Genomic DNA, 26,697 nt, shown 5'->3' on the forward strand with positions numbered 1-26,697 from the left:
TTTGGGGGGGGGGGGGGGGGGTAATTAAACATAACAGCGTTGCTTGGCGGCGCTCGCTCAGAGACACTCATTTTTTTCTGTCAGTCTTCGCACCACCACGTTAGCCCTACAGCGGCTAACTACGTGACCAAGGCAGCGGGCGAGTTGAGGCGAGCGCAGGTCTCGTCATAGAAAGGTGTGATAACACTGCAGAAATATAACGGTGCTTTACACAGCTGCCTTCTGACCACATACAGTATGGACACCAGGGACAGCAGACTTTCCCAGCTGTCAAACACAGCTCGGGAGTTTTTTTTCTCTTTTTCTTAACTATTTCCCCCACCCTCCTGTTAAAACAAGGGCATCGCGGCAACTGAGACAATATTTTACAAGATGCGTTCACTGTGGACTTTGGTCGGCCGAAGTGTGAGTAGGCTTTTTGCAAAGATTTGATGACGAGACTGTCGCCTCGCCGGACCAGCCTGTCGTTGAAGGTTGACGAGTCAGAGGAGTGCCTTGGTGAGGGTCCGCTGGATTTTCAGGAGTGTTCAGGAAAAGATTGCCTTAAGTCAAAAGATTTTTTTTTATCACTGAGGAGTCGGCACGAGGAAGACGGGAGAGTTTCCCGCCCTCTCGGGGGACGAGAATGACAAAAATAAAGCAAACAAATCTTTCAGCATGTTTACTTGGAACGTGACAGAGACAAACATTTATGTCTCTCACAGCCTCTCTTGAAGAGTTACTTTACTTTTGGATGGATCTATTTTTCTGTAAAAATAAAAAAGAAAGAAAAAGAAAGTGCTTTGTAAAGGTAGTTGCCAGCTTCAGTAGAAAAAACGGTGCAAACATGAAGACCTTCAAACAAGCAAAATTAGATTGAAAAACTCTTAAAAAGGTTTAGCCTTTGATGTAGCTTCCCTTTAACTGAAGTCATTGCTTTGGAAACACATAAAGCATGCATTTGAGCAGAGAGACCAGACGTTTTTTGCAAATTATTGAATGTTATCCAAAAGAGAAAATCAAGCAAGAAAAGCCAAAGCATGAGTTTGCATATACGGTAGTACTTTCACTCCACTTAGCTGGCAAGTCGATAAACATTTCTCGTATTGGCCCTTTCAGATAAGGCTCCCAATACCCAGTTCAATGTTTACTAATTTAATCCTTCACAGATCAAGCGAGCATTTCCGTACGCGTGCCGATCGGCCTCCCATGCTCCGCCGGTGGGCAGCTACCTTAGTTGCTAGTGTGAGCTAAACATTAGTCATGTATATTGAATTGAATATATTTTGAGGGGCAGTAATCGAGTATTGCCTGTTTGTATCTACATGTATGATTTCTGCATCAAGTTGTCGATTTTTCAATATCAAAACTGTGTAAGCGTGTCCACTTTTTGGTTTTTTATTGTATAAGATTATTTTTCTAACTTTTTTCATCCATAGATTTTGTTCTGTGTTTTTTTATCCGTTTTCTGGATAGTTATAGGGCTGCCGTTCACATACTTAATACTATTGTCACTTCCTGTTCAAAACTTTCTTTCTTTCTTTCTTTCTTTCTTGTATTTATCAAAAATAAGGAGCAACACTTTCTTTCTTTCTTTCTTCTACGGCTCTCAGCCTTTCTGCATTTTCATCAATTGTGTATTTATAACATGCACTGTTTATAGGAGATTTGTATATGGAAAATTTATAAATGTACTCTAACTAATGACAGCTATGATATTGTGAGCGGAAACAGTTTGGTGTATGACACTATTCCATGAACTTTTTAAAAAGCAGCACATTTAACTCGTCATCGACTGCACTGTTTTCAAGTCGCCCTCAAGTGAAATGCGGTCATCACGCGGCACTGCAATTGACTTTTGAACACCTTCAGAGTAAAACATTTGATCACTTTGTTGCCTAAATAATACATTTTCCTCTTGTGCATGGGTGATGTACACTTACCTTTCAACTGTGACAACACATCCAAAAAGAGGTTTAGAGGCCGTTTTATGTAGCTGGCTGAGTTTAACTGGGCGGGAAAAGATAAGGAGGGGACACTTATGTCAAAGAAAGTGGAATTTTAACGAGTTTTTGGATGGAAAAGATCAGCCGATCATTTTTAAATCTCTTCCTGAGCATGTGTTGCACTATCATGTTTGACTGTCTGTAACATCAGTGTCTCCTTCTTCCCTTTTCCTGCTTGAATTCAACTGACCTGACACCAGTAGGAGATCAATTTACATACAAATGAACCCCCATCTGTCAGCTGCTTTGTTAAACACCTGATTAAAGATGACTATCATGTTCATTTTGAGTTGATATCATTTTCTAAACTTGTAAAATTTGAGATTGTTTTTTTTTTTTTCATGTCTAACAAAACATTCCACTTGTTACTTGTTTAATTTGGCTTTTTTTTGTTGTCCTGAATTTGAGTTGTTTTTTTATGTAGAAACTTTAATACTACTCTTTCTTTTTCGCCGTCTGCTCGCGCCAACTTTAACTCTTTGCATGGTTTGTGAGTCAGCATGCCTGCTTGTCTATGTAACAAAAAATGTATTTGCACAATAAAAGAAGAACACTGGAGGACTTAAAAAATATACAACCTCCCACGGCATCTCCCAAGAGCACCAGGCAGGACGGTTTTCTTCCTCTCTGGTGTACAAACAATTCAAAAGACTTTGTCCAAATGACTCCACTGAGAAACATTTGATATTGTTCTTATTGAATATCGTTTCCAAGAAGTGATTTTAACACGATTCAGCACTTAACGACATGTACGGACTGTGCTAAAGAGAAACACGCTCTGCCAAACCTCTGCTACATTCACCCCCCTTAAAAAGAAAGTGGAGATGTGATACTATATATCCCAAAGAATGTTCCTCTCTCAAAGATTTTTGAACGGGCACTGAATCGGTCTCACTATCCAACATCGGTTGAGAAAAGGTTTGGAAAAAGGGCATCGTCATTTTGATTGTCACACCCACCTCGGCCAGTTCTATATATATAACCACTGTGGCTCAAGAGCAATTCTCGGTTTACATGTAAATGGATAAAAAAAAAGTTATTTTTTGTTTGTTGTTTGTCTCTATTGATGAAAAATGTTATCTTTCTTTGGGATCTACGCTTTGGACATTTCATCTCTGACATCTATAAAATATATTTCTGAAAAATACAAGAATCTGTGGCTGTGTTGTTTGTTGCATCAAATCACTGCACTGTCCAAGGGTTAAAAAAATAGGTCAGGATTGGCGGTACTTTTGGTGCTATTTCAGGATTTTTTCACATCAATAACAGGCCATCTGGACAAAATCAGTTCGCCACTCAATATCGCCTGTGAAGACATTTAAAGTGTGTTATCTCTTCTTAATCCCTGACAGGATGGCAGAATTTAATATTATCTTACTGATGATGTAAAAGATTATCAGACTGACAGAAAACAAGAAGTGTTTCTTTTATTTAGAGTTTTAGTAAAATTCTTACTTCAGTAAAATGAATACTCAAAGTCCATGCGTAAATAATCAATAGTGCTGCTTGTAGTTGAATTCCTGAATTTTATTTAGTAAGCCAGCTGAGAAGAAGAAGGAGTGGATTATCTGCCCAGCACATGACAGCAATGAGGGCAAGTATGGAACCATTGAAAGGAAGACAACAGGTCAGGACATGCAAGAGGCATGAAGTCTCAGCTGACTTCTCACTGAGTGGAAAATCTAATTACAAGACCCAATATCCAGCGTGCATGCTGGAAAGTCAAAGTCCAAAGCAGCAGCTATCAGGTGACCTCCTTCCTCCTCAAATGAAAAATGATTTGCTCTCTAAAATGTCAGGAAATAGTGAAAACTCCTTTATTGTGTCGAGAAGCCCAAGTTAAAATATTCTAATGGTTTGATTTGTTCAGCCGGTATTCTTTGTGTATATGTGTATGGATATAGCTCATAGAACCTACTGTTTTATTTATTTTTATTTTATATTTTACCATATTTAATATTTAATACACTTTTGGTTATCTGTTAAGTTATGTGTGTGTAGCATGAAGGGACTACAAACTTTCGTTTCGTTATGCAACCTTGTGTTGTATAATGACCAAAAACAACCTTGTAACCTTGGTAATAAACTAGTAAAAAGCAGAGCCGTTTAAAGGGCTCTGGTAAAAAGCATGGACTGGTAAAAACCAGCGCCGATAAATAAGAGTCTCTCATAGGCTAATCGGAGAATGCGGAAGTGACGTCTGTCGTGGGTCAACCAACCAGGGTTCTCACCCATGGGGAAACCGGTAGTTGAAGGACTGAACGCAGTACGCTCGCTGGTAGATTGAAATTACTGCATTTTTGCAGTAGTGGTATTTTATATAGCCAGCTTTCGTTCATGTTTATCGTAAGATAATAGCTATTTCGATTCTAATTGCAGCTAGCTTACAGGAGCAACACTTCACTAACTACCATTACAAGATGTTAGTTGAAGCCAAAGGATCCACAAAGCAACACGGTATGTAATTGTCAGAAACAACTCTCTGTATTCTTCAAAAAAATCTTTCAAACAACTCTGTCTAAATAACAAAGACTGAACACTTTGATCTTCGTGAAGGTAGGACTTATTGAAGGACTGCATTCGTTTTAGCTCATGGAAACATGCCAGATTTAAATATTTATATTTTAAAAGTTGTGGAGTGCAAATACCATGTCCCACAACTCAGTAACTCAGAGAAGCTCTCCTCCACATTTAGGCAAATATGTCAATAGTGTACAGGAGACATACAGTTAATTTGAGCTGCAGAGGCATTTACACATCCTTGCTTTACTACTGGTCTTCTATGTGTGTGTGTGTGTGTGTGTGTGTGTGTGTGTGTCCGTGTCCTTATGTCCTAATGCAGTGGAAGAGAGTGACAAATTGCTCCCAAGGCTGCATGGCCTTGTGGTGGGACCAGGTCTAGGCGGAGAAGACTTGTTACTGAAAACAGCCAACAACTCCGCACGAGTACAGACACTCCTTTCCCTTTAGCCATGAAGGGGAAGAAGACCAAGGAGAAAGTGGATGAAGGTTACGAAGCTGTGACAAGATTTGTGGGGAAGGGGTTGGGATCAGAACCGAGATTTGTTAACATCTGGATTCGATGAGTAGAATCAGAATCGATAAAATTAAAACGATATCCAACCCTACCCTATTTACATCCAGGAGGGGGCAGAATATTAGAAAGATCTCTGAATGTAATGCAGCTCAGTACACCACCACCAAACAACTATGACCTCAATGCTAAAACATAGATTGGAATTAACACCTTTATGACTGTGTAAAAAATCCTGACCATTAGAGGCAACATAAAACAGAATTTATCGCTGAGCTGGTGTATTGGATTACATTAGACTATACAGGCGTATCTAATAAAGTGGCCACTGAGCCCTGTAGCTCCTCTTACTCAAACCACTAGGCTAACCTGCCGTCTAAATCGCAGCAAATCTCAACAGTGATGGACCCACAAAATGCATAACCAGTTGTTAGTGTGTTGTTATTTTTGTTATTAGGGAGACGGCTTGTCAATAGACCCATCCGCATGGCGTAGCCTAGTTGTGGTCACGCGTAGAGAGAACTGCTGAAACATTGTGAGGGATTAATCCCCTGATTCCTGATGGTGAGGAACACCATGTCTACAATCTTCATACTCTTGTAATTGGAGGAAGGAGGGGTTTAGGTGTTGGGCTAACGTGTTGGTGTGAGGTTGGTTTGAGATTTGTACAAGTAGGTCAATATGTATTTTGACAATGACACAATTTTTGTTATTTGCAGTGATCATCCAGTGAAGTTTACTGAGTGCTCACAACCAGGTGTCCAGATTCCCTCTTTTTCCTACTGTGGCTATTTTGAACACTTGTATGCTTTTCCCCGGCCTGCTTTCTGCTTTCATTTTTCTCTCCCTGTAGTAGGTCGAATGAGTTTCCTTGAAGACTGCCCATTCAAGGATAGCTTACCGACCCTGTCCCTGGATATAATAAACAATAAAATGTTTTGTAGAATGCAATTGGTTGCTTTGTATATTTTGCACTATTGACCACACTTCTTTCTTGGCTCAAGTTGAGCAGCTTCTGGCATTTATTCATATTCAGAAGTTGTTTGTGTTTATGTGAATGTGTTTTTACATAACATTAAGATGTGAGTAATTGTGACCATAGAAGCACAAAAAAAAATACAAATGCATGCATACTGTAAATGTATTCCACATTATGGGAGCAGTCCCCAGTCCCTCCTAAATTAAACAAACAAAAAAACTGGTTCATTCAATTCAGCGTGCTTTATTGGCATACAAGTTTCAAGAATGTTTCCAAAGCATCAAAATATTTGGACAGTACACAATATATAACAGTAATATTACATTAACAGAACATTACGATTGATATTAGGACTTCAACTAAAGATTATTTTTATTATCGATTAAGAATTTGGATGTTTTTTCTTTAAGAAAGGACTCAAAGCAATTAATCAATTGTCTAAATACTACTCTAAATAGTTGACACCTAATTGATTAATAAACTAATCGTTGCAGCTCTAATAGATATATTATAAATGCTACACTAAGTGTAGTCAAGGTAGTAATAAATGCACATTAAGCGTTAATATACACGGGAAATTGCTGCTAATATAATAGCTGCTATAAATGTACTCTTATGTTATGGGAGCAGTCCTCCTGCCCTCCAATATTAAACACAAAAACTGGTTATGTTGTCTCAGCCTCTCCCCAGAATAAAAATGTTATTATATTGACTATAAATGTAGTCAATATAGTAGTCAAATTGTCACTGCTGCTGTTCTGAAACCATTCAAACTGATTGTTCATGAATCACATGACCGTAATTTTACTCTTGTAAAGCATTTGGTGACCTTTCCCTGTGAAAGGTGTCACACTAAATAAACTTTGCTAGTCAACTGCGCTGGTAAAAAATATAAATTGGTCACTTAAAATCACATTCGTAGAAATGGATTTTCTAAGAGGTTTAACTAAATAGATAGTCTATGTTTGTTGAAATAGGCCTTTGTGTGTTTAGTAAACAATGCAGCAGCGTAATAAGTGTACATGTGTCAGTGGACTACTACACGGTCCAATGAGGGGAGGGCACTTCCCCTGTACCGTGCAAACACTGACCTGATATTTCCTCTCTGCACACTGTCCCCGCCGCTGCACCAGCGCAATGCCGATGCTGCAACATTAGCAAGCTAATTTTCCCATTTTCATAACCCTTCCGTGGGGAGCCTTTTGTGGTTTCTTTTTCTCCTTATTTCTTTTCCTTTTCTCGAACAAGCCGCAGCGGGTTTTTCAGACATGCCTAACATCGTGCTTTTTAGCGGGAGCTCCCACCACGACCTGTCCCAGAAAGTGGCTGATCGCCTGGGACTGGAGCTGGGGAAAGTGATTACGAAGAAATTCAGCAACCAGGAGACATGGCGAGTAGATCTTTAACTTGTATACGACGTGTATTGTTGTCTTGGCTTTTGACAGTTGCACGTTTCAAGCATGAGATGCACATTTGTATTCGTAGAGCGGATTTCTGTTTGAGTTGCTTCAGCCTCGGCATCACATGTGGGGTAGGGTTAGCTTGAAGCTAACAATAGTTTACTATAGAGCGGCAGCTACACGTGACTAGCTAGCCGCATGTAAACACACCAGGCTAGCAAGCTTATAACAAGCTAACTCATGTGCGTCCTTTATCGGACAGCATCGCTTGCTTGGTGATGGTGAATTATTTTCGCTATTTCGAGCTTTGAATAAGTATGTGTGAAAACAGTCCAGACTTGAAGAACCAAACACCTTACTTTTACAGTCACGTAATGTTATGATTTTATGTTTTGTTCGCTTCGTGTCATGCTAATTACGCTAACGTTACGTATATTTCCTGTGTGATGGATGATTCTGCGGGAGGCGCAAGGTCTCCGGCCAAATTTTAAACGTGTTGCGAAGTGTTACCCCAAGCCCGTTTTGTTAGTCTAAACTATGTGGACTAACCATAAACACATGACGTGGTCGCTAGCTGCTTGTTTTATGGCCACATTAATATATTAACCCTGAGTTAGAAAGCTTATCGTTTCGAAGTGGCAACAGATTGTTACGGGTGTACACAATTTGACGTGACACCTGGCTAGCTGGAGACTTGCGGATGTAACAATAATTTAACGCAGACATTGATACACTTGGTTAAACACTAGTGTCCAATTTCTGCTGTAAAAGAAGCATTCCGGGGGATAATGTATGCTAGTTAGCTTACTGTCATTTAACGTGGATTTACGTTAGCTGGCTAACTCCAGACATAATGTAGCTCATCGCAGTTAAAATATTCTCATAGGGTAAGAAGCAGCAAAATGAACATCAACCACAGCACTCATCTAGACATATGTATTAAATGGCTAATGCTGTCTCTAAACTAAGAGGATAACTTGAAGCTGGCCTCCAGTCAAATAAGAATAAAGTTATTTATAGGTGCAAAGAAATTTATTTAACACTCCACTGCTTAACTTAAGTCACATGCAGTTCATTTGTCCTCATTTCCAAAGCCAAGCCGACCATTAGCAGAATTACTGTCTGCACACTAGCAGCTAGCCTCGTTTAATATTAGCATTACAAAGGATTTATTACTTTTAGTGCCTCCTTTGCTGTCTGGCCTAACTGAGATAGTTAAGGCTGGTTTTAAACCTTCTGCAGGATGACCTTTTAACGTCATGCTGGCCTGTATGCTTGTCTTTATCAACCTGAACTCATCACAACACTGCAGCTTTAAACTCAGCATGTATTTGAAGGTATTTGTGGTTGAGGATATGATTGTTTGGCCCTCCAACTGCCTCATCTAAGTGCATTGTATTGTCTTTGATTCAGATATAGGAAACCATGCGCTGCATTGTGTTTTGCGATCCTGTGGCTCAGTGAGCACGGCATTAACATTGTCAGGGTTGGATTTCATTTCTGCTGGGGTCAGTCACCGTACTGTAATGTACTCTGGATAAAAGCATCCACCAAAACAATATGTTTTGTATTGTAATTTTTCCTTTGCATGAGAACTGAAGAGTGCGTCCCAACACTACAGTTTTCCCGTTTTCGAACCGGGGCGGGAGAAAACTCTGATCTGTGCTGAGTTTTCTCTCTGGGGAACACAGCTGTTTGGACAACGCAAAGTGCAAAACAAACATTATTTTCTCATCTTCGCTAACAGGGAGGTGAGAACCGTACGCTAATAACGGCTCTTCTCACAGCTCCGACCCAGGTCTTGCCAGGTGACTTGCAGAGGTCAAGGACCAATGCAGAGGTGATGGATTCCTGGGAATGAAATCACAGGACCACTCAAAGATGTTATTGACACTGACTTGTTTTGTGAGCATACGTGCTCTAGTGTAAGTCACTGATCCATATTTATGGTGTATTCCCTTGACACAAGAAGACGGCTGAAAACACTTGTCCCTTTTATGTAAATGCAGTACATTCACAAAGATGGACAGTAGCGAAAAGAAAAGAAGCCTACATTGGTAATATGTCCTTGATGTGGCCTGTTTGTGTTGACTTTTTATGTACAGAAGACATCACATTTTGTATCCTGTTGACTGCTGTTTTTAATTTTAGCATTTTAGCAGGAAACATTCTGCTCAAGGTGGTGGCTGTCCGTCCCGAATGCCTGAACATACAGTTAGCACATTTTTGTTGTTTCTGTCAAACTCCCGGTTTCTCTCCCAGTTAAATGTGTAGAGGAAGACAATCCAAAGCTGGTCTGCAGTGGCATAGAGCAAGTGTTTTAAGGTTACCAGCACACTTCCATTATTGATTTACACAGCTATATATAGTATGTAATGGTGTAATGCAGTCTGTGCTGATATAAATAAAATATAGTTGCACTCATTTTGTGTTCATCTGCGGAGCATTTTATTTATTGAATTATCAAAAAAATAGCACATTTTTCTTAAAGTCCAGGGGGATGTCGAAGGCATGAGAAACAGAAAGAAACAGTTTTACATTTCCATTTTACTGAAGAAATGCAGCAGGTCCTCACAATGGAAAGCTGGAATCAGAAGAGGTTTAGTATTTTTGTGTAAAGAATGACTTAATCGATCAAAATAGATTTTCTCTATATCGATTAATTGGCTAATCATTTCAGAATAAAATAATAATAAAATGTTAGCTGATGTTGGGGCAGGGTATTGAACCTTAATACTTTCTTGGTACTGACCATAGCGCAGAGAAAGTTGCCACTGACTACTGATCAGATTAGTTATCTTGTTCACTTGTTCTCTGAGCAGAGAATCGCTCATTTATATAATAATTTTGCCAGTTTTAGATTAAAGTTAATTCATTTCAGGATGTTGTCTCCTTTTAATTATCAACTATATTGATAAATGTCTTACTAGTTTTAGTCAGTTTCTTAAAGGATTTTGGCTTCTATGATTGTAAACTAAATCTGGGTTGGATAGACAAAACTATAAAGGGATTAATTGAGAAATAATCTGCAAATTGAATAAGTAACATAGTTGCAGCCTTGTTAGTAAACTCTCCCCCCCAAAAAGATAGCCATATTGTTGCCCCTAGGGCTGAATCTATTATTATTTTCATAGTGAGTTGATCTGTAAGTTATTTTCTGGATTAATCAATTAGATGTTTGGTCTAATGGTGAGCGTGGTGACAAATGTCAATCAGTGTTTCCGAAAGACCAAGATGACGTCCCCAAATGTGGTGTTTTGTCCACAGCCCAAAGATGTTCAGTTTACGTTCATATAGGAGTAAAGAAACCAGAAAATAATCACGTTTAAGAAGCAGGAATCAGAATTTTTTTTCCAGGACTATTCAAGCATGCTTTAGTACAAGTTCAGACAATGTCAGTGGCGGCCTTTATTCGCAGTGGTGTTCACTACAGTTCCAGGCAGATTCTGGCTGATTTGTAAGTGCTGGCCTCTCTTTAAAAAAACAAACAAAAAAAAAACTGCGGACCTTGTGACTGTGCAGACCAGCCAGACTCTCACCCTTTACAACTGTATACGTGTCCAGTGATCACATGACTCGAGGCCAGGGGGGACCCGGTCATGTCCCACACAGGAATGTTTCGCGCACACATGCTGCCTGCAACATCCTCAGTGTCTGTTGCAGGTTAACTGTGTATGTGTGTGCGCGCGCCTGCCTGACGGTACAGTTTTGACCCCCTACAAGTATTTTTCCAAACCTGTTTCTTCAGTTCAAGGCAGCTCTGTCATACATGTCAAAACTGAGTGGGTGAACACTGATTGCTCATAAATGTGTAATTGGAGCTTAATAATAAATAAACTTTAAAACATTTTGCAGTAATCCTTCTGGGAAGGATTACAAAATGTTAATACTACGCGTCATCCATCTGCTGTTGCTTGTCAATAAAGATGTGATGGAAGTCACGTCAGCCTAAAGTCGGACCCTAAAGCTGACGGGTTTCCCCTTCTTGTTGCCCGAACAGTGTGGAAATCGGGGAGAGCGTGCGCGGCGAGGATGTGTACATCGTGCAGAGTGGCTGTGGCGAAATTAACGACAACCTAATGGAGCTGCTGATTATGATCAACGCCTGCAAGATCGCCTCCTCGTCCCGGGTCACTGCTGTCATCCCCTGCTTCCCCTACGCCCGGCAGGACAAGAAGGACAAGGTACACACACACACACACACCATCCCTCCTAAACCCAGTCGTGATATTTCTGATCGTAATGTACATCGCTGGACACTCACAAGTTGGATTTAATGACCTGTTTCATGTCAATACGTTTTTAAAAACCTGAATACCCCTTTTATAAAGATGCTATGTCAAGAAGACTGCAGAAGACTTAATTCAACTACACCTAAGTCAACTAAGACCTTTTATTGTGGTTAAGAAAAATATGTTTACAGAGTGTTGTCTCAAATATTGTAAGACTAAGAGACTGGATCACACAACCTTTTATCTTATAAATCATTATCTTGTGGTTGTTGATGTAACTACAACAAGTCAAGGTCCATAAGAAGCAACAATAGAGCTGGTCTTCCACCAGTGTGCACCTGGGGGAGGGTTTTACAATGGCTTCTTCTCCTCTGTTGCCCCTCTTTTCCTGCAGTTATGTAATAAGTTTTTAAAGCATTGCCTCATTTAACTCACGTGAGGGTCAAAGCTGTGCAAACACTTGGGTTTACCTCATCCACATGTTGACTTGAGTTACGGGGGAATTTTCTCAGATAAAGAATTTACTTTGTAAAAGGGGCTGCTTGCTAGCTTTGTGTTTATTTGGGAATACAATGCAAAGTCTTTTTAAAATAGGTGTTTTAGGCTGTCTGGAGTCATTGTTGTTTGATGATCTTTTGTAAATGGAAAAATGTGTATTTTCAAACTTGAAGATGGTCAACAGTCCTTTCAATTTAATGTAAAATAAGTGCTTAGAACTGATTGTCCATATTTTTTGCTAAATATTTAACAGTGACTTTTTACTGAACTGCAGAATTTGTTTCAAATGGATAATTTATCTAATCCTGATACCTCCAAGTCTTATCGCTGACTCAGCTCAGAGCTCCTCAGTTTATCAGTCTATTTGGCCTGAATTTCCTCTGAGCACTCACACAAGCACGGCTCCGCCATCATCTCCAGGTAGTTGAGTGTTTTGTCAATAAGACCGGTGCCTGCTGTGTACATCTACACTGTGTTTGCCTGTGGCGGTAAGAAGGCCTAGATTTTAGGAGTGACCGAACATAATGGAAAGGCCACAGATGAAGTTTGGCCAACAGCTGCAAGTCCTTCAGTAAAACAAAGGTGTTTTTTGTGTGTGAGGCTGAAAATCACTGTCAAATGCAGAAGAATTTTGGAGCCCTTAAATGACTGGGAGTTGAAAAATGCATTAAAACTTCATGCAGTACTTGACAGCGAATTTGCATTTAAAAAGGGAAAGGAACGCTTTAGTGTTGTTGTTGTTTTTTTTTGTTGTTTTTTTAAAAGTTTTTATTATTATTATTTATTTCATTTTTTTTAACTTACTTACCTCAAGCGACTGTGTCTTGATGCTTGTCCCAGAGTCGAGCACCCATCTCAGCCAAGCTGGTGGCCAACATGTTGTCTGTGGCCGGTGCCGACCACATCATCACCATGGACCTCCATGCATCACAGATCCAGGTTAGTTGTATTGGGTTTCACAGCAAATTCATTTAAGTCTTCCACCTTCACTGGCAGCTGAAATGGAGATTCAGACCCGCTTGAACCGCTAGTTTAGCTTAGCAATGCTTCAGCAGGTGGAAAGAGACAGAATATGGTAATTGAATGAGTGGCAGGGAGAATGTATGTTTGTACCAAACGCTTATGATGTTTTAGCTACTAACTTAGTAATTGATGCTGTTGTAGTAGAACTAGTATTTGTACTATGACTACTAAATTTCAGTTTCTTTATAGCAAATTACGACTCGGTACAGTCCACCCAGAAGGTTGAGTTGATCTCTGTATTTATATGTTGGGGAAAATGTGGGATTTAACATGATACGCTTTGTAGTTTGGTGAAAGATTATCCCAGGAAACGCCATAGATATTTCATTTGGACCAGGATAAATTAAAGAAATAAAGGGACTGTACTGTTTTTAAATTGTAGTTGTAGATTAGAAAAACATATCTCAACCCGAAGGTAACATAATGTTTCATATTATTAAAGGCGTCTGGATTGAGTTACAGTTATGATACATATCTGTATTTCCTGGGCTGACTCCTGTTTAAACCAAAAATTTTGTCTATTAGCTACTGCTGTTGTCCGTGGAAAAGAAAAACAAGTAATTTTGTGCCGTTTTTTTTAAAGGGCTTTTTTGACATTGCTGTAGACAACCTTTATGCAGAGCCAGCTGTTCTGCAGTGGATCAGGGAAAATATTCCAGAGTGGAAAAACTGCATCATCGTGTCACCAGATGCTGGCGGAGCAAAACGGTAATATACAGTGAGATTACAGACACTCAGAGATGCCTACCAGCGGCTAATAGGCAACCAAGAGATGATGTGTTAGCTGGCACAACTGTGGTGGTGGTAGGAGACACCAGCAAAACCTTTGTTGCCAGTTTAGGCATTTTAAAGTGAAAAGTATGGAAGTCGTCTTGTTTGACAAGCAGTTAAAGGTTTAGCTCGTGTCTAATGGGATTTTCTTCCCGTCCTCATCCAGGGTGACGTCCATCGCAGACCGTCTGAATGTGGACTTTGCCCTCATCCACAAAGAGAGGAAGAAGGCTAATGAAGTGGACCGCATGGTGCTGGTGGGTGACGTCAAGGACCGTGTGGCCATCCTGGTGGACGACATGGCCGACACCTGTGGCACCATCTGCCACGCTGCAGACAAGTCAGCATCATTTAAATCCTTTCTCTTTTTTTTTTTTCTTTTCTTTTTTTTTTAAACTCATCTGTCTTTGCATTGGTCTGTGAGGTGTGATGATGCTGAAACAGAATTGTAGAACAGGATCACTATTAAGTGTTGTGTGCAGACTTCTGCACAAGGATGTGGTGACTGTAGCGTATTAACATTAAACTGATAAGCTGCTTATATCAGTTGAGATATTGCAACTCCTGTTTTATGGTAACACCTTACATGCATTAAAATAATCAGCTCGCCATTAATAGCTCGGGGGAAAAAAATTGGTACATACATTGGTATCACATTAACTTAACTGTTGTTTCTCTTTTAGGCTGATTGATGCTGGCGCAGTAAAGGTGTACGCCATCCTCACACACGGCATTTTCTCCGGTCCAGCTATCTCTCGCATTAACAGCGCCCCATTCGAGGCCGTGGTGGTTACCAACACCATTCCACAAGAAGAGAAGATGAAGGCGTGCCCGAAAATCCAGGTACACATACACACACTAACTTTCTGCCCCTGTGTTTGATTTCAAGGCTTTGTTTTCAGCTCATGCCTTTTCAATGTATTTCTCTCTACTTCAGACACTGTTTTATATCATGTACAAAATGTACTCAGTAGAAAATTTAGTGTTGTAGTTGTGTGTTCAGTTTTAAATTAATCATTAAAGCTGTGTTCGCTTAGTTGCCCATGAACACATGTGACCTTTCAACCGAATTTGCCCTTTTGAAGAAAAGAAATATGGCACCCCTGTGATTTGCTTAGATCTGAAAAGCTTTTTTATTTCTTGTGCCCCAAATGTTTGTCTCTCATAACTATTCATCTTTATACACCGCTAGGCAAAAAGTAGTAATGATGACAATAGTGACATCAAGTGGTTTAACTCTTCATTTGTACTGGGCAGAAACTTAGTAAAATGTAAACACATCTTACACACTCTGTGCTGTATTTCTTTCTCAGTTTCCGCCATTTCCGCCTGATATTAACATGCGATCTGGATGTCATATATGCAGAATAGACCGAGTTAATGATATTAAAATATGGAGCAACAAGGTTTTATTTTCTCCATGTGTCTGATGTTTCCTCCAGGTAATCGACATTTCTATGATCCTGGCAGAGGCTATCAGGAGAACCCACAATGGCGAGTCCGTGTCCTACCTCTTCAGCCACGTACCTTTGTAAAGAACGAGAGAGAGAGAGCGCGAGTGGCTCCCCGGGTCAGGCCCACCCGGCTGGCACTTTTTGCCACATATCCAGAAAGGCTCGAATAAAGGGCCTGATGGTTTTCTGGCCAACCCCATGTGACTGTTTAAAGTTCACGCCCCACACATTGTCGTTGACATTTTGCACCCAGGAGACAGAGCAAAATATCACCTCCTTCTCTGAAGACCAAGCTTGTATTTGTATGGGGTTTTTTTTTCTTCTGCTGTTTTCAAGTTTTGGTCTTGCCAACCTTGAACACCGAGGCCTGGCCTTCACTTTCACCAAAGGGTCCAATATGTAACATTATGTATTATGTGTACCTCATATTGAACTCCCTTTAAATGAAGCATTCCAGTATGTCACATGGTTAGAAATATTTTGGCCCTTTTTGCTTCAGAAAGTAATAAAATAAAATGTGCCCCCCCCCAAAAAAATAAATTGCTTTAACACCTGCTGACGGTATATATTATAGCTTAACCTTTAACTCACTAATGCTTTATTGATTGTAACGGTTTGTGCTAACCGTTATCATCAGGCCACATACAGTAGATTAAAAGCTGCACCATAAACGGGAATAACATTTGAGAACACACTTAATTTACTCATTTCAGGGTTTTGCTAGTGAGCCTCATAAATGAGCTGATGCATCTTACCTCTGCAGTGTCATTTAATAAGCTGCTGTCAATCTTCTCCTTGAATACTTGTAATTGTCCTAAAAGAAAACTAAAATCAAGTGACAAGTGTTGAAACTCAGACAAGTCTGTTGTTGATTAAATGTGTCTAATATGAGGTGCAGTGGGTGCTTTACCCATGTTTCAAAAGGTCATTAAAACAAATTGAGCCCGAAGCTTAATCATAGTGTTAAGATTTCAACCGTGGTTTGTCATAGAAATGGTGTAATTGTCTCTGCAGCTGTAATGGGTCACTTTTAGTTCAAATGAAGCAGGTTTCACTGTTTGCCTGTAGGTGGGTTAAAAAAAAAGTGGTGGAAAAGCGTGATTAAATTTATTTTATTTTTTTTTTATATGTAACACTTCAAGCTGTTTCTGACAATAAAGCTTTGACAATGGCTTACAGATGCACTGTTGCTTCTTTTTTTTTATCAGTAAATTTAAGTTGCAGCAAATTAGTATTGTTTTCTAAAAGTTGGGAGACTTGTGAGAGACAGATTGCGGAGATTTCTTGAATTTTACTCATGGAGATAGAACTGGATACCTTTACATTGTGATGTCAGATTTTTAAATGGCTTTTATAAATAAAAAAACCTCCATGGATCAAAAATTCGTAATTGTCCTATTTGACCTTGTTTGCAGTTTGAGGTGTCCTGTCAACAGTTTTACTGACGTCTCTTTTATAATGGTGGCCTATGGGGTAAATGCTTTTTGGGCCTCAGGGCAAAATTGAAAGCATTATTATATATCCATGTTTTAACTTCCTAGTATCTGCAAAATGCCACAGCCTACGCTTCCCATAATGTAATTAATTCACATCTCTGCAAGGTGTGCGAGGTAAACATCAGGTTTGTCACAAAGACCATGCAAATGTGCTGCGTTTCAGACTGCTCGGAATTTAGAGATTTCCCAGTTGAAATTTCTGACTTCTGACCTCAAAGTGTTCCAGGTGCATGATGGTGTTCAAAATTGCACTCAAATAACATCATCATGTTTTCGAGATGACACTAAAATAACATTGGCAACATATTTCTACATCAATTTGAATGCCGAACAGGTTTTACTACATGATTGTGTGTATTATTATGATTAAATCCAAGCAAATATAGTTGATGTTGCCTTTAGTTTGTAGTTTACCATTTGCAATGTGTGCTTCCATGGGAGCTGCAATTGATGTGTGACGTCATTTGGTTGCTTCTCATGATGTCAGGGTACATATATTTTTTCTCCCGAGTTCACAAGTAGGAAGTCTGACTTAAAGTAGTGTTCCATTGTATTTTTTCTGGTTGGAGGTCAGAAATTTCCGAGTTGCCTGGAATGCAGCGATAGTAATGGCCAAACTGAGATGACCCTGATGATGTCTTTATGACAACATCAGGGTTGTTTTCTCAGACTTTAACAGAAGAGCCTCTGGAGCCACACCAGATGTACAACTGATTTTACAGGTTGATTAGAACCAACTATGCCTAGAGTTTCCTTTTTATTCTGTATATGAGAAAGAAACACAGTCTAGTTAAACTCAGTTTGGTGGCTCTCACGCTTTGATTTAGCACACTGTAATGAATGGGAGCTTCCCACTATATTTATCAGACAGCTGGAGGTATTTTTCATATGACAATTTTACATAAAAAAAAAACATGATGAGCTTGCGAAATACTAGGCATTGTTAAATATTGTGACCTCAAAAATCAACGTGTCTGTTTGGGGCCTGGGGTCATATTTTTCAGATGTTGTTAGCAGTTTGACCAAAGACTCATTCCCCCTCTAAATGTCTGCTTTCATTTAAATTATAAATTAAATTATTCATATAAAAAAAAACTGTTTGACTCCTTTGAGGTCAAAGGGCAGCACCATAACATTTTGCCTCAACCTGGCATGAATTCAGGGGTTTGTACTTTAGGGCAGAAGCTTGCAAATTGACAGTCTTGAACTTCTGGGTGATAAAAGTCTAAAATGGTTAAATATTTGGAGACATGTATCATGGCTCATCTTATTTGAGACTTTAAGGGAGTGATGCATGAAATGGTGACGCTCTCATTAGAGTGACTGTTATATTGCCACAAGGAGGAGCCCTTTGTACATGAATGTGCAGCCAGAGCTGCTGCAGACAGGTAAAAGTAATGAGGAGAAATAATGTGCGAAGTCACAAAAGGTTCATTTTATAGATCAAATGCAGCTGAACTCAGTGTGTCTTTTAACTAAAACAGCTCCAGTAATGGTGAAAAGAAGTGTAAGGATACCATGCTGATATAAAACAGTGACAACATAAAAGCTGGAGTGTGTCATTTAGCACCACGTGACTGCTGGGTATCAAATAAGCACAATAAATGGATTTATGTACATTTCTTTCCTCTGGGAGATGATAAAATGAGGCTCATTTCAGGGGTTTCAGTGTTTAGTTTCCGCATGAGGATGCAGGATTTTTGCCTCTCCAGCAGGGGGATCACGGAGGATGGGAACTGATGATGTCAGATGTCATTAGCATATTTCTGACTATATCTAATGCTTGCGCAAAGACGCGCCACTACTGCTGCAACACACTGACCAGAGACCTTGTAACCGACAGCCGAGACTCTGGTAAGTCCCATTTAGCAAATAATTTATTTTGTCTGAGCTGTATTAACTGCAGCTAGAAATGAGAACGTGAAACTAAGATTAATGTGAGGAATTTGATCCAGGCGCTGGGGAAAGATGTGTCAAATAGACGAGCAAGAACAAAAGAGGAGATAATTAGGGTTTAAAGTGAATGCGGCTTGGTTTTTGTGTTTTATACGCTCATAACGAGGTGCAGTGTGTCAGCTGGGCAGGCGTGTGTGGTATGTCTTTGTCTTAAGCGCACACGTTCATGCATATCCGCCTGTTTCCTTTGTTGCTCCGTTTGTGGTCGAGCTTCATGCGCCTGCTTCCGTTATCTTTAACAGCGCTCTCAGGCGTTCACTGCTTTTTATTGGGCTATGAGCGCAGGTTTTATTGAGGTATATTTCGAAATTGTGGCATTGAACTAGGGTTGGAAGACAAAGATCAATGTGCAAGACGCCAATCTGGGCGGTGGTTCCTTCAGATTGCACCCCAAAGAGAAGTACGTGACAAGTGAATTTGCGGATGTTGCACGGCTTCCATGTGGAAAACCCCTGCCTGAAACTCATAAATGAGTATTCTATCTCTAGAATATCACTTATTCCGTTAATGTGTTTAAAAACGCGGTCTCAATTTTATTTTTCCCCCTCCCGGTCTGCCCTGCATGGGAACCCCTTTTGTTATGTAAATGTAGGTTTGAACGCCTTGGACTGGCTTCATTGTCTAGAGCAGCCTTGTCCCCTGTGTGCAACATCCCGGGCTGCGTGTTGGATAACGGCATGCATGGCAGTCAAATCACGCTGGGCAGAGCCGCAGGCGAACAAAAGAAGGCGGACGCAACCGCGCATGAGGGACAAGTAGTCTGCGGTTGCGCATGTAGATGAACTGATTTTTTTTTTTTTTTTTTTTCTCCTTGGCAACGCCCTTCCACTGGTTTTTTTTTTTAAAAAAAAGCCCACATGCACACTCCTCGAGGTGTACCTGTGGTTTCAGCTCCAATACGTTTTGGGTGCAATTATCAGCAGTTAGTTTTCTGCTCTGTTAAACTGTCTGCTCCCTTTCTGATCTTATAGACCATCTGCAACAATGAGTGACAAGCCTGACATTTCAGAAGTGACCAGCTTCGACAAGACCAAGCTGAAGAAGACAGAGACGCAGGAGAAGAATCCCCTGCCTACAAAAGAAAGTAAGGCTCTGATCCCTCCAGGGATGGGGGTGTGGAGATGCATTACATCACTCTTGTTTTTTTTTATATTTTTTTTTTTCTGCCTTGACTATTGCTATGATGATTATGAACACATGAAAGAAAATGAAGCTTGGCACATATCCAGCCTCTCTGTGGGAATCTAATGTCTCCTTCCCTCTCCTCCACAGCCATTGAACAGGAGAAGGCATCTGAGACATCGTGAAGCCCATCCCTCCCGTAATGCACTGTACACCCACCCCCACCCCCCCTACTCCCGCATTGCCTTGTTTTCAGTCACTTCTTTTTAGCTGTATAACTTTGTAACCGAAATTATGAAACGACAAAAATAACCAAGCTGCACAGCCTGTGGACGGGTGATGCCTTCGCCAGGGCAGTCAGTCCCGTCCCCTCAACACATGCCACCTTAAGCACCTTCATGCTCGTCATTCTGTCGGGTGATGCGGTTTCGTCGAGTGTGGGGGTAGGCTGCAGTAGGTGCACTTCTCCTCTTCAATACCACATTTAAACATCAACATGCAGCAGAGAGGCCTAAGGGACGGGGCGTGGTCTGCGTCCTAGGAAGCTCATCGACGTCTAATCACCGACACCCAACTTCCTGTGTGGCTGCTTTTGCGCCAAAGCTGAGGCGTCAAGCTTTTGTTTTATATAATTTTTTTTTTTTTGTCTTCTAATTTTCGGAAATGCACAACTTTGTTTGTACGCTGGCCAAAATGTAAATGCCCCAAAAATTGATACTGTTTGTCAGTGGGTTTTTTTTTTTTGTGTACACGAGGATGAGTGACGGATTCCATCTAGATCTGGGAGATGCTCAAATGGACCTTATTTACGGTTAAATTGTCACACCCTCTTGTCAGAGTGATTCGGGATAGCTTTTGTGTTGAAACCTGTCTTTGAATTGTCTCAAATGAGGAAACGGTAAAAAAAACAACCAACAAATACCGGTAATTGATTCCATGTTTTTGCTGTCAACAGTAGATCAAAATTCTTTGGAGTTCCAGCAGTCATGTTACTCTGCCACAAACCATTACCAGAAATGGAAAACCGTGAAATGTTGTAATAAAAAAGAATTTGTTACTAAATTATGCTGCAGAGTGGTTTTTCTGGCACTGCCACACATTCTCACAGGCTTACTCATTGCTGCACACTTTCTATCACGATCATCACACTTCAGAAGCACAATTAGTCTAATGTTACACTAGCAAATGTTTAGTACAACATTGTTGCAGCTTAGGGTCAGACTCCTTGTCTCGTAACCCACTTTTCACACTATCGTACACTCTCCAGATGCCAAACAATCAGTTAGCGTTACTTAAGGGATGAGGCTGCGCGTTACTGAAAGGCTTAAACGTCTCCACAGCAGGGGGATTTACCAGCACAGGGGATGAAGTTCGTGGTCAGAGGAAATTAAAGCTACTTGTTAGACCACCTGCCATGAAGGCCTTTTCTTAAAGTTGTCGATCACTGTCCCTTATTTTTTTTTAAAGCTGATTATTACAGAGGAATTTGGGCTGTGGAGCAACATAGTCGTGCAATCCAAGAAGTAGGCTCTACCAAGCTACTGGAGACCTTGATCACTTCACACATTACTAAACTAAGCTGAAGGCAGGATAACTTACAAGCTGTACATGAAAAGGTCTGTAACATGGCTCTATTATCTAGTTTGCATGCCAATTGTCTGCATTGGTGAACAGTGGCTTATGGGATAGCATGCCCTGACCCAGAGTACAGGGTGTAGCCACAGCAGGAGATTTACTCAGCCCTTCGTCCTTAATTAGCCCACGCCTACAAAGCCTTAATGTCATTAGCATGACATCGCTGACATTTCCTATAAACGGCATGCATTACGGCACCTATATTTAACAGTGGTTGCTTTTATGTAATCGAGATGTGACTCTTCTTTAAGGGAGGATGTCCCTCTAAGGACTGTGATCACCTGAGACATAAATAGACATTTCTAAGCAAGTCAGAAGCATCTTTGTTACAGTATTTATTTTGTCTTGTCTGTTTTCTGTGGCGGATAAAGACAACATTTACAACGTGTATCTCGCAGAGAGAAAGCATTATTGAAGTTACTCAGCTATTTCCTTCCAGGCCGGTGGCGAGATAGCTCCCGGGCCACGTAACAGTCTGCAAATCTTACATGTTAGTGTAAGTGGATTGCTGCTAAGTCAGTTGCTCTTAATAAGGCATTAATCTGCACTGCACTGAGGAGGAGGGGTGGGCTGTGGAGGTTAGTGGGCTAGTGCAGGGAGACTAGGCCAAAGCCTCGCAGGTCCTCCCTCAGATTGGATTAACACCTCCCGTCTCCCCTTTCTCCCCCCCTCCCCGCCTCTCTGCATGCTGCATGGCTCCACACACGGCCCGCATCAGAGCCTCCTGAGAAAGTGACGGCTGGATTTAAGGTGGAGTGGCAGATTGGGTGGAGTCACCACTGGGGGGGTCAGATGTGTCAGCACCGAGCCTGTCGAGATCCTGGTAACCCATGGCAACAGCTGCTGCTGAGTCATTTCCCAGGGCTGGGCGGTCGGATGCTTGTTATCCTCATGGACACTGTTTCTCCCTGGCAAGCGCTCGTCATTAAACCTGTCCTGTTGGCGTGCTTTGAATACTCAGGAGCTTACGTACGCAGCACATTATGCTATGTTGTCTGTAGTTAGACATATTTGACCATCTGTCTCCTGCAGCCTCTTGTCTCCACCAAAGGCACATCTTTGAAACTGGCCCGAGTAACAAGGGACTGACTGAGTCCTTGTTACCGAATGCACAGGTGCCACTGTTGGAGCTGTGTTTTCTTTGTGTCCCTGCATTTATGGACTATCGAGGTCAATAGTTGTGGTTAACACGTGGCCACAAACACTGTTTATGGCCATGCTAATAGCTTTAGAGGATTTAGGGATAGAATTGTTGGTCAGTGTGTTGGCCAACCAACAAAATATCGCATCAACATTTTGATGAATTGACATAAAAGTTTGTATAGACAGTCATGGTTCCCAGAGGATGACCATGAGGTTGACATCGTATCATATCTCAACAGGTATTGAATGGATTGCTGTGAAATTTGGTCACAGTACCAGTAGCACAGCTGCAGACTCTTGTTTACAATCACTAGCTCTGTTGTTGGAGAGGAAAGAAATTAACAGTCGCCCGCATAACAGTATAGCTCATTCACCAAGTGTTCTTTTGTTATCTGTGTTATTTATTACCTGCTGCTGGGGGTAGGTTTACCGCAGAGCTGACCGACTGAGTCAATTATCTTTCACTCGCTTACAGAGACAAACACAGGGTCTGCTGTGGATTTCCATGGCAACTACCCATCCAGGAGCTACATTTGGCATTGCTTGTGAAGCGGGGCCATGCCTGCCATTGACCACATGTTAACCTGACCATTAGCTTTAACACGCTCAGAAATAGCCACCGTGTCTTTGGCTACAGAGATACAAACAGAGAAGAGAGACCAAAAGGGAAAAACATGTTTTAGGCAGCATGGTTGTGTCATTATTATGGTTTCCTGTTCAAACCATATCACTCTAGATTGTCTGTGGTGTCATTGTTGAGTGCTGGCTATCTCAGCTGTCAGCAGACCAATGTAAAAAAACAAAAAAAAGAACATATTAAGGGTGACCTTAAATTAGCTGCACCCTGAAAATATGCAGCATCTGTTCTTTCTCTGCTGCTGTGTTTAGAGGTCATCGAACACAAATGCTAACCACTGCTGTCTTTTATCAACATATGGCAATGACAGGCATTATGAGGAATGAGCAGCCATGTTTTGAGGGTCGAGGACCATGTGTATGTTAGCTCATTGGATGTGACTTCAGGGTGTAATTTAATACAGCTATCAAAGCGCTCTGGGACTCCCACATCGGCATATGGACAAAACTAAACCTTATACTAAGCAATGGGATGATTTTTAGGTGGATTTTCTGGTAATGCTCATAACATAATAGCATACCATAATGTATTCATATACATGCACAAGTCAGTGTCATTATATAATGGTATTAATTACCAACAGTCTTTTACTTTCTTAGGTGGTAGTAGTGCAAGAAGTCAAAGAGAGACAGCATGTAATTGTTCTTTGTTTGTTTTTTTACATGTCATCATTGTCCTGTGAAAACCATGTACCTCCAAACTAAGCCCTGTTTTTAATTATGAGGCAAACCCATAAAGGAACCCTTTAAAAAGACCACATTTGCAGATACATGTTTTTCACTAGACAATGGCAATGTGCTATATTAACTTAATATATCATTATTATCTATTAACCCTGAAAGATTCCTCCTGAGATTTCTTCATGCAGTACATATATTAAAATGCTTTTATGCAACAAACCTCCAAATGTTTCACAAGTCATGTCCTCATTGTGCAACGTGTTTACAGATATGTGCTGTTCTGCGTCCGGAGTCAGCAGGGAAGCAGGAACTAACTTTTTATAGCACTTTTGTGAACAAAGGCACTATGAAATAGAGGAGAGCAAAATACACACATGAGCCAACACTTTGCTGTAAGAAAGAGCAGACGTGCACTGTTGGCTACAGGAAGCTTCTCCACCTATAATGTCAGTCCTAGCGCTCTCGTTGCATAAATAATAATTACATCAGATCCTGTGGATTTGTAAATGTCCGTTAAACAGTCGTACGGCCGCTAATTGCACCATCAAACTGATGCACAAAAGCACAGCCGTCTTGTTAAGCGTCAGTGGGGCAGAGAGCGGGCGTAGTCCCACATTAAAGACAGGGATTTTTCAGCAGCAGGCTGAGCTGTCTGTCTATAGCCTGGGTTGATTATCCCAGACATGCTCTATTAGTCTGGCCCCAGGTGGGGCGCAGATCAATGGTGTCTAAATGTTGTTCCCCATTGCTTTTAAATGCATTAGCCAAAGCATTGCACAGAATCAATGGCACTGTATAGACAGCAGAGTGAAGCGCAGCACATCACAGTGTGTCAGATCGACTCATTGTGACTTGATGAGGTAGTCCTGAAAATATCCACTCTGTCATATGAAGCTTACACGTAGCTGTGCGTGAATGTGTGCCTGCAGGGAACGCGTGATCCTATGTACAGATGCGTGTGCGTGTCGCCTTGGTGCATCCCCAGAGAAGCTCTCAGTGGCTGCTCCCCTGAGGGTTTGCACAGAGCAACAGCCTTGACATTTCCTCCGAGCAGAGAGGCTGCGGCTGCCATGCTGCAGACGAGGTGCTTCCTCCCTCTCTGCAGGCACAGATCTGGACCAATCTCTGCATCTCCTCTTCCTCCTCACAGAAGATAATGTTGCTGCTGCAGACACCTAACACTTTTGGTTTCTCTTTTACACCATATAGAGATTTTCTAGTTAAAGCATATAGCATACGTTTTGTACCCGAACCCCCTCAGTAGCTACAAATGTGCTGCTTTTTATGTTTCCATTTGAAACACATGTGGAATGTTGCATTTTGTATTGTTTTTACATTTAAAAGAAAGCTATTAAAAAATCAGTCAACCCCTACCTGAACCTTAAAAAATGACTTTTAGCTTTACTACCCTACCCATCATCACTAATAATGCTAACTTCTTCCTTAGACTAAGCAACACTCTGCTTTGAATGGACTAAATGGACCAGAAAACCTTGATTAAAAACCTTTTTTTAGAATCTTTGTGAGTCAAAAAAAAAGAAAGCCTTGCAGCCTGTGTGGTGCCCAGACAGGCTGCAAGGCCAGTTGCTCGCTGGAAGAATGTTGATCATGAGTGTTAATTACCCTGACAATCCCAGCAGAGAGCTGCTTAATTACTGCCCCCTTGTTAATAACAAGCATAGTCATGTCTTGCCTTTATGTGAGTTTTATTAATCTGCATGAAACCAACATGCAGCAGTATGGAGCAGAAGGTCTGGAAACTACCCTTCAACCAGATATCCAAGCTGTTCTGAGGGGTGCATCCACTCCCTACCAGCTCCTGGTGGGCTGTTTTGTAATGTAGCAAAATGTCTCACCTTTGTAGAGGGTTGGGGGAAAGCATACGAGGTAATCTGTAACATGTCATACTGCATTTTCTGCAGTAAGCCAAGCATTTCTCACTTGGGACCCCTTGTTCCCAATTGTGTTTTTTAATGGACAGCGTACATAGGTGAAGCTCCACATTCGGTCCACATTAAAACTTTTACCATTGGTCATTGAGCTTTCTGATTGTGTCTGAAAGACCGAGGTCACAGATACAAGCGGCCGAAATTAGTTTCCGTTGAAGTGTTTGAGCTCACACTTAAGGCTCAGCACAAGCTAGTTTGAACAACGTGTTGGCAGATGGCTGTTTAAATGGTTTCACTTGAAGGTGAAAAGTCTACCAACACAGAGAGGGGTGAGTCATTTAGATAGGGAAGCCGCCACACACTTAAATAGCTGTGTAAAGAATGAAAAAATAATCATCTTTGCAAACCTGGCCTACCTTTCTGAAACGGGTGTGCTTGTTGGGTTGTCACGTTGGAAAGTCCTCAAACGCAGCCCCCCAGTCCCAATTTCGAAAACGTGTGTGGGGATTAGGGTTTCAGATTTTCTTTGACTGTCTAATATGCACCTCAGCATGTTGACACTTTTATGACTGGAACACGCTTCTCCAATTTGCACATAAGCTAATGCACACAGGTGTCATTTGGCGACGTTCGTGTGGCTGTTCAACATGAATGTATTTCTCTACTTCTTCCATTTTGAACTTGTCTTCTGATAAAACGTTTGATCAACCATTCAGCTTTTTAGACATGCAAGGCCGCACAACACGTTGCTGAGATTTGAAAG

General features: G+C 41.0%; 2 protein-coding genes across 3 annotated transcripts; both read left to right on the top strand.

The window, feature by feature from the left end:
• The first annotated feature begins 4,298 nt into the window (after positions 1-4,298).
• LOC123976258 (ribose-phosphate pyrophosphokinase 2) lies at positions 4,299-16,554 on the top strand. Of its 2 annotated transcripts, none has more exons than XM_046058260.1 (7): positions 4,299-4,442; positions 11,399-11,582; positions 12,969-13,067; positions 13,735-13,859; positions 14,089-14,262; positions 14,606-14,765; positions 15,365-16,554. In XM_046058260.1, the coding sequence occupies exons 2-7, from the start codon at positions 11,478-11,480 to the stop codon at positions 15,455-15,457; spliced, it is 756 nt and encodes a 251-aa protein (XP_045914216.1). In that variant the 5' UTR covers positions 4,299-4,442; positions 11,399-11,477; the 3' UTR covers positions 15,458-16,554. The 2 variants fall into 2 exon arrangements, with proteins under 2 accessions (XP_045914216.1, XP_045914208.1); XM_046058252.1 differs by lacking the exon at positions 4,299-4,442 and adding an exon at positions 7,089-7,388.
• A 2,033-nt stretch (positions 16,555-18,587) lies between these two features.
• Positions 18,588-21,012, top strand: LOC123977394 (thymosin beta-12). The gene is made up of 3 exons (XM_046060042.1): positions 18,588-18,726; positions 19,800-19,912; positions 20,101-21,012. The coding sequence occupies exons 2-3, from the start codon at positions 19,813-19,815 to the stop codon at positions 20,133-20,135; spliced, it is 135 nt and encodes a 44-aa protein (XP_045915998.1). The 5' UTR covers positions 18,588-18,726; positions 19,800-19,812; the 3' UTR covers positions 20,136-21,012.
• The last annotated feature ends 5,685 nt before the right edge of the window (positions 21,013-26,697 follow it).

The sequence above is a fragment of the Micropterus dolomieu genome, linkage group LG01, assembly GCF_021292245.1.
Source record: "Micropterus dolomieu isolate WLL.071019.BEF.003 ecotype Adirondacks linkage group LG01, ASM2129224v1, whole genome shotgun sequence".
Taxonomy (NCBI): Eukaryota; Metazoa; Chordata; class Actinopteri; order Centrarchiformes; family Centrarchidae; genus Micropterus; species Micropterus dolomieu.

Bases quoted from the DNA above. Each gene is read 5' to 3' on its own strand.
- LOC123977394 (XM_046060042.1), top strand. From the start codon at position 19,813: ATGAGTGACAAGCCTGACATTTCAGAAGTGACCAGCTTCGACAAGACC. The intron at 19,913-20,100 runs GTAAGGCTCTGA...TCTCCTCCACAG, and splicing joins TCCCCTGCCTACAAAAGAAA to CCATTGAACAGGAGAAGGCA.
- LOC123976258 (XM_046058252.1), top strand. From the start codon at position 7,267: ATGCCTAACATCGTGCTTTTTAGCGGGAGCTCCCACCACGACCTGTCC. The intron at 7,389-11,398 runs GCGAGTAGATCT...TTGCCCGAACAG, and splicing joins TTCAGCAACCAGGAGACATG to TGTGGAAATCGGGGAGAGCG. The intron at 13,860-14,088 runs GTAATATACAGT...GTCCTCATCCAG, and splicing joins GATGCTGGCGGAGCAAAACG to GGTGACGTCCATCGCAGACC.